This window comes from Hemitrygon akajei, chromosome 23, assembly GCF_048418815.1.
Source record: "Hemitrygon akajei chromosome 23, sHemAka1.3, whole genome shotgun sequence".
Classification (NCBI taxonomy): domain Eukaryota; kingdom Metazoa; phylum Chordata; class Chondrichthyes; order Myliobatiformes; family Dasyatidae; genus Hemitrygon; species Hemitrygon akajei.
The window spans coordinates 31,093,225-31,107,577 of NC_133146.1; the positions used below are offsets into that span (position 1 = coordinate 31,093,225).

The 14,353-nt window shown below is 40.4% G+C and overlaps 1 protein-coding gene across 2 annotated transcripts in view; it reads left to right on the forward strand.

The window, feature by feature from the left end:
• The window catches only part of pcdh15b (protocadherin-related 15b), a 1,734,278-nt gene that overhangs the window by 1,263,904 nt on the left and 456,021 nt on the right, over window positions 1-14,353 (forward strand). For both annotated transcript variants that reach the window (XM_073027317.1, XM_073027316.1), the window contains exons 20-21: window positions 10,271-10,464; window positions 12,931-13,063. In XM_073027317.1, coding sequence (XP_072883418.1) covers window positions 10,271-10,464; window positions 12,931-13,063 — 327 coding nt within the window. The remainder of the gene's footprint in view (window positions 1-10,270; window positions 10,465-12,930; window positions 13,064-14,353) is intronic.

A 14,353-nucleotide genomic window follows, 5' to 3' on the forward strand; every position in this document is an offset into this window, starting at 1 on the left:
CATGGGTTAATTTCCTTATATTTTATTATGAATGCAATAAAAATTGTAGGTGTAGTGAAGTTAGATTTTTCAATTGGAAATTCCATCAGGGACAGCACTTAACCGGTGAAAGTCTAACATTAATCTTATTATCTGTGCATATAGAATTTGTCAAATAATAAAGATGAAACAGCTGTGTTAGAATTGTATAACTTGACCAAGGAACTGTTCTGTAACTGAAATGGGGTGTTGTACTAGTTATGGGGGTGGGGGTAGGATCAATGCAACCTTCGCATGAAGGATCTCAGCAGCAGCACTGTGTTATGCACGTCCCAGTTGTGAACAGTAGGTTGAACCTTGCAATGAAAATGTATGGAAGTTATTTTCCTCCAGTAGCAGAGAACATTAAAATGTCAAGGGTCAAACCTGGGCACTAATGGACTGGGATGCTGGTGCCTGGGAAGTGGAAGACCTCACTCCATGGGTCATCCTGGGAAATTAATTAGTGGATGCATTTGGCTAGAATATAGAGTTGGATGGAGATGCAATCTGGCCACAGTGCAGGGGCATATGGGTTAAAGTTATGAGTGAAGGCTTGGGTGGGAAGCAGAAAATGTGCAAAGGGAAGGTAGGGTAACTTAAATGTTTCAGGCAGATCGATGCACTGGGCTCCTTGGTCACAGTCAAACCAGGCTGATAGTCAACAGACATTAAGCTGCCAAATGGCAGTATGCCTCTGCAAAGAGTCATTGCAGCATTCACAAATCCTCTCCTAGCTTAATGGCCCCAGAACTGAAGCCCTCATTGCATTCATTTGGCTCCGTTCAGCAGACCGCGCTGGCTCATATGTCTGATGTGACCCTGCCAAAACAGACATTCTTTACCAAACACAAGAAAATCTGCAGATGCTGGAAATCCAAAGCAACACTTAAAATGCTGGAGGAACTCAGCAGATCAGGCAGAATCTATGGAAGAGAGTAATCAGTTGACATTTCAGACTGAGACCCTTCATCTGGACTGGAAAGAAAGATGAGAAGTCAAGAGAAAGAAAGTGGGGGGGGGGAGGAAGTAAAGAGCTGGGAAGTTAATTGGTGAAAGAGATGAAAGACTGGAAGAGGGGTGAATCTGATAGGAGAGGATAGATGACCATGGAAGAAAGGGAAGGAGGAGGAGCACCATAAGTTTGTGATGGGCAGGTAAGGAGATAAAGAGAGAGAGGGAAACAGGGATGGGGAATGGCGAAGGGGGGCAGGGGTGCAATTACTGGAAGTGTGAGTAAACGATGTTCATGCCATCAGCTTGGAGGCTGCCAAATGGAATATATAGTGTTGTTCCTTCAACCTGAGTGTGGCCTCATTGTGCAGTAGAGGAGGTCATGGACTGACCTGTCGGAATGGGAATGGAAAGTAGAATTGAAATGGGTGGCTGCTGGGAGAGGCTACTTTTTCTGTTCACTCTTTTCCATAGATGCCTGATCTGTTGAGGTTTCTCAGCAGTGTATTTTTATTTTATTGAGATACTGAGTGGAGTAGGCATTTTGGCCCTTCACACCATACTGCCCAGAAACCCTAGCTTACTTGTTGGACAGGTTACAATGACCAATTAACCTACCAACTGGTATGTCTTCAGACTGTGGGAGGAAACCAGAGCAGGTAGTGACTGTGTGGAACGAGGGGTGGTGGTCGAGGTAGATTCAGTACTATGCAGAGGTTTTCGGCTCATATATATAGCTCAGGTCCCTGAGACCTTTGCATAGCACTGTAATAACATTATGCATTGCACTGTACTGCTATCACAAAAAACAAATTTTGTGATGTATGTGAGTGATGATACACCTAATTCTTATATGGGTCTCTTCTGTGTGGACTGAAAGTGAGAAGGGTGCAGGAAGAGGGGGCTCGTGATTGCGACAGGAAGAAGGGAAAGGGGAAGGACCAGTAAACTCAAGAGAGACAATGTGTAACGGTCAATAAACCAATTGTTTGGAATCGAGAGACCTTGCCTGGTCTTTCAGGGCTGATTGTTTCTGCACTGCAACATTTCCTACCCCTGGCACTTTTTCTCTGCCATCTATCCCACTTCTCTCCTACAGTGCTCCACCCTCACCATTCCCAGCATCCTTTGCTCCATCTCTGCTTCACATCGATAAGAACAGTACCGTGCAAAAGTCTTAGTACTTCAGATATATATATATATATATATATATATATATACCTCAGACTTTTGCACAGTACTGCACATTAAGGACATCTAAGAAACTCTTAGATAGGCACACAGATTATAGAAAAATAGAGGGCTATATAGGAGGGAAGGGTTAAATTGATCATAAAGTAAGTTAAAAGCCTGGCACAACCATGGACCTAAGAGTCTGTACTCTGCTGTAATATTCTAACTTCTGTCTCATCATGGACATATAAGAAAAGATGAATTTCAGGAAATTAAGTGGAGGAATGAAATTGGTCCAAGAGTCTGTCTAGACTCAGTGGGTCAAATGGCCACATCTTGCATTGGGATTGTGAGAAAATATAAAATACTTGTCTTGGCCAATAAAGGGCTTTTCAAGCGTGTTCACCATTGTGGCTTAGGGAATTTGAGCAGGGAGTTTGCACATATCAAAACCTCACCAATAGCCAAATGACTTCATAAAGTGTCTACTAGCAGAAAATATTCATTGTTTTCACTATCAACAAAACACTCCCACTCCTTAGTAGTGGCACTGGATCTTTTCTGCCCAGTTGAAAAGGCAGAAGGATTTCATGTGAAGATCTTCAAGGACAAATTCCCTAAACCTATTCTATGACTATATGATCATGATTATAAATTCTGCTCCACTTTTAAAATTTGTTATAAAGTGAAGTCAGTAGGGCTAACTTCTGTAGGATGTGAACAGCACAACTGCTGCAATATGTTGGTGGTGCCAATAGATTAATCTCAGCATGAGTGGCATGAGCTTGAGAGTGGAACATCATCAGCACGACACCACAAGGTGAATGTTGTTCTCAAACTCACAACTTACTCAAGTAACTAAAGACTCAAAACTGTATTCTTGGCTTAAAGCCACTACCTTGTATAATTATTTGGAGGGAAATCCAAAACCTGTCAGAAAGAACAAAATACGGTGGCATTCAAATCAACGTTGTTCTTCCCTAGGCGGTGATGTTTCACTGGCACATTGAAGAAATAATGTTTGTTCAAAAAATATATCTATCATGATGGATGCTGAGGATTGGGCGAGGGTTAAGCATTCCCTCTCATGATTTCCCAGGCGAACTGAATGGGTGAGAATGAGTATTGAAGTTCTGTTTCAGCACTTCAGTAGAAATAACAATATCTCAATGTGCATTAAAAATTTTTAAAAAGGAAAAAAAACAGAGGACCAGAGTTTTAGGCATCAGGGAGAAAGAGTACCTAACAAATTATGGAGTGCTTTCTTCAACTGCATACATTTTTTTTTCCGTAACAGGATGTTACTCATTGGACCTGCTACCATAATGACCTATAATTTTCAATAACCACTCATAAGACTTGTTCAACAGTCTGTAGCATCTAAAGCTTCTGTTTTATTGTGTTACTTCCTCTTGTGGGTTGTTTCTTAAATTAATAGTTGTCAGCTGTTGATTTAGTGAGGAGAGGAAGTTCCAGGTCATTTGTGAGTCAAGCTCATTAGGTTAACTGGTCAACCTGTAACACTGTGTTTGGGCCCCCAGTTTCATGCCCGTTTCCATCCCTAGTCACTTGGGAGAGACAAGAAAAAGAGAAGATGTGCCTAAATTAAATGATGTGGATTATGTAAGTGTAGCTATGTGAACAAAGTCACTGGAGAGATGCAATTGGTAGGTAGGAAGTAGTCTCTTTATTCAACAAAATGAGACACAACAGGCATCATATTGCGACCCCTTCAGAGGAAGAGGCCTGCTTGGTCCAAAATTTCATGACGTTTTATATGCTAAAGATCAAAGGACAATTCTATATTTACAATGTATCTACAATCCTTCCTGTGAATTATAAATAACTTTCACACCTCTTTCTTTGCACCCACACTGCAGATACCCAAATGACTCCCAAACGACTGGTAAATCAGCATTGTCCGGTTTTCCAATTAACTGTGGATCACGGCTTTTCAGAACCCATTGTTCAGAGCTGATTTTAAATTTAATCTACACTATATATTTAGATCTGAACATTGGTGGCTAAAGTTTACAGTTAAGTATTTTACTGTATGTCCTAACTGCCAAAAATGCCCTAACAGTAAGTTCTGTTCACAACCTTCAGATGGCCAGATAACATTCCAGCAAATAACATTTCTTTTGAAATGTAGTCACTGATGTAATGTAAGAATCATAGCAGCCAGATTGCACACAACAAAACTCCAAAAGTTTTAATATTTTAGTGCTTTTTTTTTGTAGATAAACTCAGTCCAGAACACTAAGGAATAGCACGCTGCCCTGCTTTGAAATAGCACCATGAGATTTTTTCTACTTCACCTCAGAAGTCAGACAGGACCTTATTTATCCTTGAACTCTACAGTATTTCCTCAGGATTCTAGTTGTTTGCCAGCTGAGAATTCAGTGAATCAGTACTTGTTATCTTCTGAAGAGGTGCGAGTGCTCACAGAGAAGGAAAGGAAAATATGTTATGAAAATCTGCCTGTAAACCTTGGGATTGCTACTCTTGCAGGTCCACCATCGATATGATTCCACTCTCATCGTTTTCTGCCCCGGTGAATCACCACGATCATCTTTCTGATTTTAATTCCCTGGTCGTGATTTGTTTGATGTTTTGCAAAGCTATTGGATAAATCAGTGTGCAACATGTTGTGATACTGAGATATTTCCCCATTCAGTCTAGTGGTTATTCTGTGAGTTGCATTAACTGAGACATTTATAGGCAAGAGGATTATGGATGGGAACTTATAGTTGGCAACATTTCAAATGATTGACAAAAGCTCACATAATAGTGCTCCGTCCATCATTTTGATGGAATTTAAATAAATTGAGCCTGGAGGTGATTGAAGTGAGGTTATGAATACTGAATGGCAGAGTCAAGCAAGAATTAGGAGGCATTATGGAAGGACAAATATGCAGTTTTAGAGCTGGGCTGGATGTGCTATTTAATAGTAATCCAGAATCAAATGTAATACTATTAAGAAAAGCAAAAAAAAAGTGAAACTATGAAAAAATGAACACCTTGCAAGTAATAAGCAGGTCAAGCAGCCATTGAAATAAAGAAGCTGTTGATCCTGCTGATGAAGAATATGAGACGATCAATCTGCTACTTAATCTCTTTCGTTGTTATACTGGTACTTATGTTATCTGTTTAGCACCACAGTTATTCCTAGCCTGAGATCAGTTGACTCTATTTGAACAGAGCAAGAAAGAGTGTTGTAACTTTGTTTATGATTTTCACACTGATGATCATTTGAGATAATAGGTTTAGGATGAAAAATGAAAGATTTAGAGGGCATCGGAGGATGACCTTTTCTCCCAGAATGACTGAAATCTGGAATACACTTTCTGAGAAAGCAGTGAAAGCATTGGAGAAGTATCTAGACAAGCGCTTAGATTACCAGAGCCCAGAATGCTTCAGAAAGGTGCTGGTCAATAGGTTTACAGTAAAACTTCAAAAATCTACTATTTGACTGTTCGGAGATCCTAATGGCTCGGCATCTCGCTCACTAGCTGATGCTTGCCACATTCTCTCTCCGCTCACTGGGGCTGCAGTTGCCATGGTCCCCAGACATTCACTAGAGCCCTGTTTCCTGTGCTGCCTATCCATTCACTGGGTCACTGATTCTCATGCTGTCTATCTGGACACCAGTTTCCATGCTCCTTGACTATTTGCCAGGGACCCAGTTCTCACATTTTCTACCGCACAACAGGGAACCAGTTCCCATATTCACTCCCAGTTGTCACAGCTCCAGTTGTCACTCTTCCTTCCGCTCCGTGAGTCCCTAGTTCTTGTGTTCCTCACTGCCTTGCGAGGGCAGCAGTTCCCAGACTCCCTTTAATCACATCTGGTTCTGTTGGCCACATTCCATTGAAAATTACCAGGCTTATCAAGTCGATCAGGTGACTAGAATTCAATGCCCATTGACCAGAGCCTAGAGACTGGAGGCCCAGAAGCCTGTCCTTGAGTTGGAGGACTGTTTGTGGCTGGGTGGGAGGGGGAGAAAAAGTCTTGCTCTGCTGTTGTTGTTTTGTTGCTATGTAGGACAACACTTGTGGGCTACTCCCAGCACTTCCATTAGCGTGTTGGTTGTTGATGCAAGTGTTGCATTCCACTGTATGTTTCTATGTAAATGTAATAAATAAATCAGAATCTAAATGCTAATCTAATCACAGAAATGTTGCTGTGTTAACATCTTTTCACAAAATGAACTAAAACTATAACAGAGTACAAATAAAGTAACACCTAGTCATCAAAAAATTGCTAGTCTGTCATCACATATGCCTGCTGTATGCCAGATGAATAGATTTTTATTTTAGTATAGATGGACATTTCATGGTGAGAAAAAGGGACTGTTTCTGTACTATATACTCCTGCTGCTCTATAATGTTACTATAACTGTGAATTGATTGACAACTCCAATTCTGTCCATCCTGTTTTATTCATGCACAATTTGGCCATAGTTTCAAAAGATTTATAGTGGCATCATCACTATAAATAATGACTCAATGTCAAACCTATTAATATAGCAACACACAGAAAATGTGGGGTGCCAAGGTAGCATAGCTGTTAGCATGATGCAATTACAGGTCAGAGCCTCAAAGTTCAGAGTTCAATCCTGGCACCCTCTGTAAGGAGTTTGTACGTTCTCTGGATGGAATTCGTGGATATCTTGCAGGTGCTCCGGTTTCTTCCCACAGTCCAAAGATTTATCAGTTCATAGGTTAATTGGTCATTGTAAATTGTCCTGTGATTAAGCTAGAGTTAAAGTGAGGATTGCTGGCAATGCAGCTTGAAGGACTGGAAGGACCTATCCTGTGCTTTATCTCTAAATAAATAAATCTTAACTAAAATACTGGAGGAACTCAGCAAGTCAGGCAGCATCTATAGAGGAGAATAAACAGTTGATTTTTCAGGCTGAAACCCATCATAAGGTTGGAATGAAAGGGAACAGAAACCAGAAAAAGAAGGTGGGGAGAGGGGAGGCAGTATAAACTTGACAGTGATAGGTGAGACCAGGTGGGGGAGGGGTGATGAAGTATGAAGCTGGGAGGGGATAGGCAAAAGAGATAAAAAGAAAAGCAGGAATCTGATAGGAGAGGACGAGGAAACAGAAGGAGGTGATGAGCAGATGAAAAGAAGAGGTGTAAGAGGGTAAACAGAATGAAGAATAAGCAAACAGAGAAACAGAGGGGGAAGAAATTACTGGAAGACAGTGAAATCCCTGATCATTTCATCAGGTTGGAGTTACCCAGCAGGATTATGAGGTGTTGCTCCTCCAAACTAAGGTTGGCCTGATAATAGCAGTAGTGGAGGCCATGGACATATATTTCAGAATGGGAATGGGATGTCAATTTGAAATCCACCTTTTCTGGTGGACAGAGTGAAGATGCTTAACAAAAGTGGTACCCCAATCTGCATCGAGTCTCAGTGATATAGAGGATTCTGCACCGGATACAATAGGTAGGCTCAGAGGTGAAGTGTCGCTTCACCTGAAAGGACTGTTTGGGGCCTTGAATTGTGATGAGTGTGGAGGTGTAGGGATGGGTGTGCACTTGTCATGCTGTCAGGAGTAAGTGTCAAAAGGGAAATCTGAAGAACAAGTGGACAAGGGAGTAACATAGACAGCACTCCCTATAGAATGCAGGGACAGGGAGTGGAAGATATGTTTAGTGGTAGGCTCCCCATTGGAGATTGTGGAAGTTATAAAGAATGATGTGCTGGATATAGTGGCTTGCGTGGTGGTAGGTAAGGACAAGGGGATCCCTATCCATGTTATTGTGGTGGGAAGATAGGGTGAGAAGAAAGGTACAGGCAATGGAGGAAATGTGGATGAGGGTGGCATCAATGGTGGTGTAAGGGACACTTCGTTCTCAGAAGAAAAGGACATCTCAGATGCTCGAGAATGAAAAGGCCCATCCTGAGAACAGATGCGGCAGAGATGAAGAAACTGAGAACTTGATGTATGGCAAATTGTATTTCTAGTTTGTTATTGTTATGACCTTAATTACAAACCATAAAACCATTTATTACTAAAGTCTCTTTTGTGAGGTTAGAGAATAGATTTGGATTCAGCAGTTTAAAAAATGGTTACCAAGAACCTTGAACGTTGATTTCTTAAACTTTCAGTAATGCCTCCACACACCCACCTTTACTATTTCCCATCCCCCTGTCCCTCTCTCATGTTATCTCCTTACCCAGTCAGTGCCTCCCTCTGGTGTTCCTCCTCCCTTTCTTCTTTCTTCCATGGTCTCCTGTCTCTTTCACCAATCAACTTCCCAGCTCTTTGCTTGATCTCTCCCCCTCCAAGTTTCAGCTATCATCTGGCATTTCTCTCTCCCCTCCCTTACCATTCAAATCTACTCCTTAGCTTACGTACACAATGCTGGAAGAACTCAGCAAGTCAGGCAGCATCTGTGAGAAAAGAGTAGCCAACGTTTCGGGCCGAGACCCTTCATCAGGAATTGGGGAGGAAGAGAGGGCCGAAGCCCAGTAATAGAGATAGGGGAGAGGGTAGGGCCTAGAGGCGCCAGGTGGAAAACCAATCAAAGGAAAGATAAGGGGGAGAGGGAGGGTTTAAGCATGAAAGAACTGTAGAGATAAAGAAGCAGAAAATTGAAAGGGGAGAGAGGCAGAGAGGGACCTGGGATAGGGGGAGGGGGAGGGAATTACCGGAAATTGGAGAATTCAATGTTCATACCACCAGGCTGGAGGCTACCCAGACAGACTCCTCAGCTTTTTTTTCCACAGTCCTGCTGAAGGGTCTTGGCCAAAATGTCGACTGTACTTTTTTTCCACAGATGCTGCCTGGCCTGCTGAGTTCCTCCAACATTTTGTGTGTGTTACCAAGAACCTTATCAATCTCTTTTCTCTGTGAATGTGACAATGAAAGGTTTGATATTCCTTTGTTTGCCAGCATATTTATTTATTCGTGACTCTAATACTCACAGTAAGAATCTGCCACACCATGCTCATTTCCAATAGGAATGTGAATAAACAACCATCCTTGATATTCAATGATGCTCCCATTGACAAGTGGCTCATTATCACCATCTTGTTGTCCAGGAGTTGATCAGAGAAGCCATATAAATATTTCAATGATTGTAAGTGCAGGTCAGAGACTGGGTATTTTGCAGAGAGTGATGAGTGTGATGGATTGAATGGCCACCATTGCCCCAAATGTCTGGCAGCATCCCAGCCAAAACAGTCTTATTGATTTCACTGCAGTTACTTGCTTAGGCTCCGTCAGCTTATCAAAGGTGCCTATCAAACCTATCTTCAACTATCACGGAAGGCAAGGACAACATGCACTCAATGGCTACTTTAGTAGGTACACCTGTATACCTACACATTAATGCAAATATCTAATCAGCCAACCGTGGCAGCAACTCAGTGCATAAAAGCATGTAAACATGGTCAAGAAGTTCAGTTGCTGTTCAAACCAAACATTAGAATGGGGAAAAATATGATCTAAGTGACCTTGACTGTGGAATGATTGTTGATAACAGATGAGGTGGTTTGAGTATCTCAGAAACAACAGGTATTTTCACACACAACAGTCTTGAGTTCCAGAGAATGGTGTAAAAAACAAGAAAACTTCCAGTGAGTGGCATTTCATGGGTGAAAATGCCTTATTAATGAGTGAGGTTAAAGAAGAATGAACAGGCTCCTTCAAGCTGATTGGAAAGTGACAGTAACTCAAATAAGCATGTGTTACAACAGTCGTGTGCATAAGAGCATCTCTTAACAATTAGCGTGTCGAACCTTGAAGTGAATGGACTACACCAGCAGAAGACCACACTGGGTTCCTGTACTTAATAAAATGGCCACTGAGTGTATATTGGGCTCCCTCAGCACCCACGTGTACCCCTCTAAGTCTCATCTTGACTTGGGAATATATCACTGTTCCTTCATTGTCGATGAATCTCTATCACAGAATTTCTATCCACCTTCACTAGGACTACAGTGGTTCTTTAAAAAGTTGTTCAACACCACCTTCTCATGGGCAGTTTGGAATTGGCAATAAATGAAGATCTTATTGCTGATGCCCAGTGCTAAAAAAAACAACATCTTTAGAGCACTCCTAATAATTAAATGCATTCTCTTTGATATTTCCTGGTTTCAGCTCACTGCATCAGATGCTGATGAAGATAAGAATGGAAGAATCACTTATGAAATTGTGACTGGTGACCATGGGGACTTTGTAATAAATAACAGCAGTGGATTGATCACCATTGCTCCAGGAGTGACTTTAAATGTTGGACAGATCTATGCTCTTACTGTCAAGGCGACTGACAATGCTCATCCAGCTGTAAGGAGGTAAGTATTTCATCAGAAAAGGTAAACACAAAACAATCTGCTAGAAGAAGTCAGTGGTTCGAATAGCATCTTGTGGGGGGAAGTGGGTTAGGTGAAAGTAATTTCATTTATCTTACCCGATGAGATATTCCACACAATTTATCCTGTGGTGTAGAGACTCGCCTTAATAAACAATTGAAGTGGAATGTAGATTTTTATACTTACACCATGAATAGCTCCTGAAGTAAATGTTTTAAAATGGTTAAAATACACAAAGGAAATTTTAAAAGATACATAATTTTTTTGCGTGTACGAGTGCTAAATGTTTGAAAGAACTTATCAAGTAAGGCACCTCTAGCTCAATCTCCATATGAAACAGTTTCAATTTTAATATGAGGTAAACTTGTATAAATAAGTTATAGTATAAGACAAGGGTAGGCAACCTTAAGCACAAATGATTTAACTTGCATGCATTATTCATTAACTTGAGGCAAAACATAACTAGATATATTTAAATGGATAATTCCTATATTTCAAGTTTTTTATGGCATTTATCTGGCCCACTGTCTGCTCATTAATATGCGATCCGGCTCACAGAGCCAAAAAGGTTGCCGACCCCTGGTATGAGACATGAACTGATTCCAGTGGCTCTGCACACCTGATGTGTCAGATCAAGGCACTGACTCTGGACTGAAACAACATCAATACCACATAAACCATTTCTTACTGACACCAGATGATAAAATACCTTTAAGAATATGATGACAATTATCAGGCCTATCATTTGCACCTCAGAAGTGGGGGAGCTTCTGTCAATAACTACAATCAATGACAGAATGAAAATTTATGGTCACGTGGACAATGCCAGATTAGTAAAAGAAAGACGGCCCAGATATGTTAAAGGCAGCTCGTGCTTAATTAATTTTAGTTTTTCTCATGAGGTGACAATAGCTTAGTTTGAAGAAATTTGGCACATCAACAAATACACTAAAAAGCTTCTATAGTTGTACTGTGGAGAGTATTCTGACAAACTGCATCACTGTCTGGTATGAAGGAACTACTGCACAGGACCGAAAGAAGCTGCAGAAGGTTGTAAATCTAGTCAGCTCCATCTTCGGCACTAGGCTACAAAGTACCCAGGACATCTTTAGGAAGCGGTGTCTCAACAAGGCAGCATCCTTTATTAAGGACCTCCAGCACCCAGAGCATGCCCTTTTCTCATTGTCACTGTCAAGTAGGAGATACAGAAGCCTGAAGGCACACACTCAGCGATTCAGGAACAGCTTCTTCCCCTCTGCCATCCGATTCCTAAATAGACATTGAAGCTTTGGACACTACCTCACTTTTTTTAATATACAGCATTTCTGTTTTTGCACATTTTTTAACATCTATTCAATATATATAATTGATTTACTTCTTTATTTATTATTATGTTTTATTTTATTTATTATTGTTATTATTTTTCTCTCTCTGATAGATTATGTATTGCATTGAACAGCTGATGCAGTTAATAAATTTCACGTCGCATGCCAGTGATAATAAACCAGATTCTGATTCTGATGCTGTGTACTTAGACTATCAAAAGACATTTGATAAAGTGCAACAGGATAAGCTATTTAACGGACAGTGTCCGTGCAACATTTTTAATCTTCCACTTCCAAGCTATCAGGATAGAGGGTAAGAACAGAGGAATGGGACTAGTGATAGGCAAAGACCCTCTGCGTATACAGTAATTATCCTATGGTTCTATGATATACAGAAGAAGAATCTTCAAACAGCCTTCCCACATCTTCAATTTTTCTGTTCCTTGTTCTTGCAGTCTTACATATTTTTAGAGAGCAGTATTACAGATTAATTTAAATTTTATGGCACTTCCTGCAAATGAGTTATTTGTGATTTAATGCTTCACTTTAAAGCAATCTCAGTAAAAAATTTGACTGTAATTGATGTCACTAAAGTTTCATTACAACAGATTTATTTTGGACAATATAAAAATGGATAAAAATGTATGTACTGATATATTGAAGTGGAAGCATTAATATCTTTAAAATAAGCTTTGGCCCTTTCATAAAAATAGATGGAGAAGATCTATCATACTTACTTACTTAAGCCCATCATCCCTGCTGGGGTATAGACCATTGACAGCAGCTTGCTAGAGTCCTCTGTCTTGGGCAAGTCTTTCAAGTTGTCCCAAGGTGTATCTTCTTGGTGAAGATCCTTCCTCTCCCAGAGATAGGGTCTCTGTAGTTTTGGGTTTTTACAGCAAGGGGTTGCTAGCCACATGCCCATCCCCCCCCCCCCCTCCTTTCGCAGCCAGCCCTGGGTCCATCCATGGGAAAGTTAAAATCTGTCACACAAACACACTAAATGTTTAGCCGCCATAATCATGCTGACTGTTCAGCCATCTATCATTAGTAATAGTTTTGAGCCTATACTTTCAAAGTGTGTTTCAAATTGATTGTGATGATGCATTTCTGGTCTTCACAGAAGCTCTATTACAACTGTATATATTGAGGTTCTTCCTCCAAACAATCAGAGTCCTCCAAGGTTTCCACAAATGATGTACAATTTTGAAGTGAGTGAAGCTATGAGAAGAGGAGCTGTTTTGCTGAATTTAAAGGTAAATATGTATTTACATTACTTGCCTATGTAGATGTTCCCTGCAATACAGAGAAGGTTGCATTCCTAGAAAATATGTTGTTCAGTGAAATTTCATAAATTGGGAAAAAAGTGAAATGAACCATGGGTATTTTGGCACAGTATTTTCTTCTGAGCAGACAGTGGCATACTGTTAAAATAAAACTCTGCAAATCAACACATTCCCTCTAGAGTCAATGGTGTTATAACAACATTTTGTCAATTTAACATTCATATGTGAGGAATACTTGCATCTCAGTTTGGCCTTGTCCATAAACAGGAATCTTCTTACTAACTCCATGTGGACTGAGTCAAATATTCCTTTAAAATTCACGTGAATATTTACCACATTATTATTTGCTTAGATATTCCTCGGGAGTTTCTCTTGACATGTCTTGGTGCTCGTAAAATCTTGATGACTGTCCTAGTAATCCATTTGTAGAATTCTGTTGAATGTCATCAAGCATTTTCCCCTTCAACTTGCATTATTTATAATTAGGTTTGAACTCTGTGGTCTGTCAAATTTCTGTGGACTGTCAATGAAAACTTTGCTAATCTCTATTAATGCCTTGAGTCCAGGATATAATCCATTTGATCAAAGATTTTTCATTGGATATTTTTCCAGTGTTAAAGATACTAAATTTTAATGTCAATACGTTGTACTCTGCATTCAACTGATGTTAATGGAGGGTACAGCACACCAAATCAAGAGTGCATTTAATAAATAATGACTGGGGTGAATTTCTAGGTGCCATGCCTTATCTAACTACAAATATAATAAATGGAATTTGTCTGTGGGTCCTCTGCTGAGAAAAATGAAATGAACAGCAATTGAAACTTCACATTCAGGACTTGACAGAGCATGATCAAGCCTATTTTATAAATTCTGCTCCTGAAATTGTAACTCGGGAGGTCAGGCAGACAAGTGTTTAAAATGGAACAGGAGACTTGCTGATTCTAGCTCTGAATTGCATGCTTCTCATCCAAAGCCATCAGTTGCTTCGAGCTTGAAGTGCATGTCCAATAAGCGTACACTTCATGATTCAAGGCCTGAACAGTAAGTGGAAGCAAAGGATGGCTGCAGTAACCTGTCAGCAAATGGATTCCAAGGCAGAACTAACCAGGGAACTGTGTTATTGTTTAAAAGGCCTGTCTTCCTGTGAGTCGGAAGAGTAGCTCCTGAATAACCATTCCTTCAAACTCTTGAATCCCTTTATAAGGGTTTTCCTTCAAAGCACAGATCCCCAGCAGTTAAGTATCATGTTAATCCCTA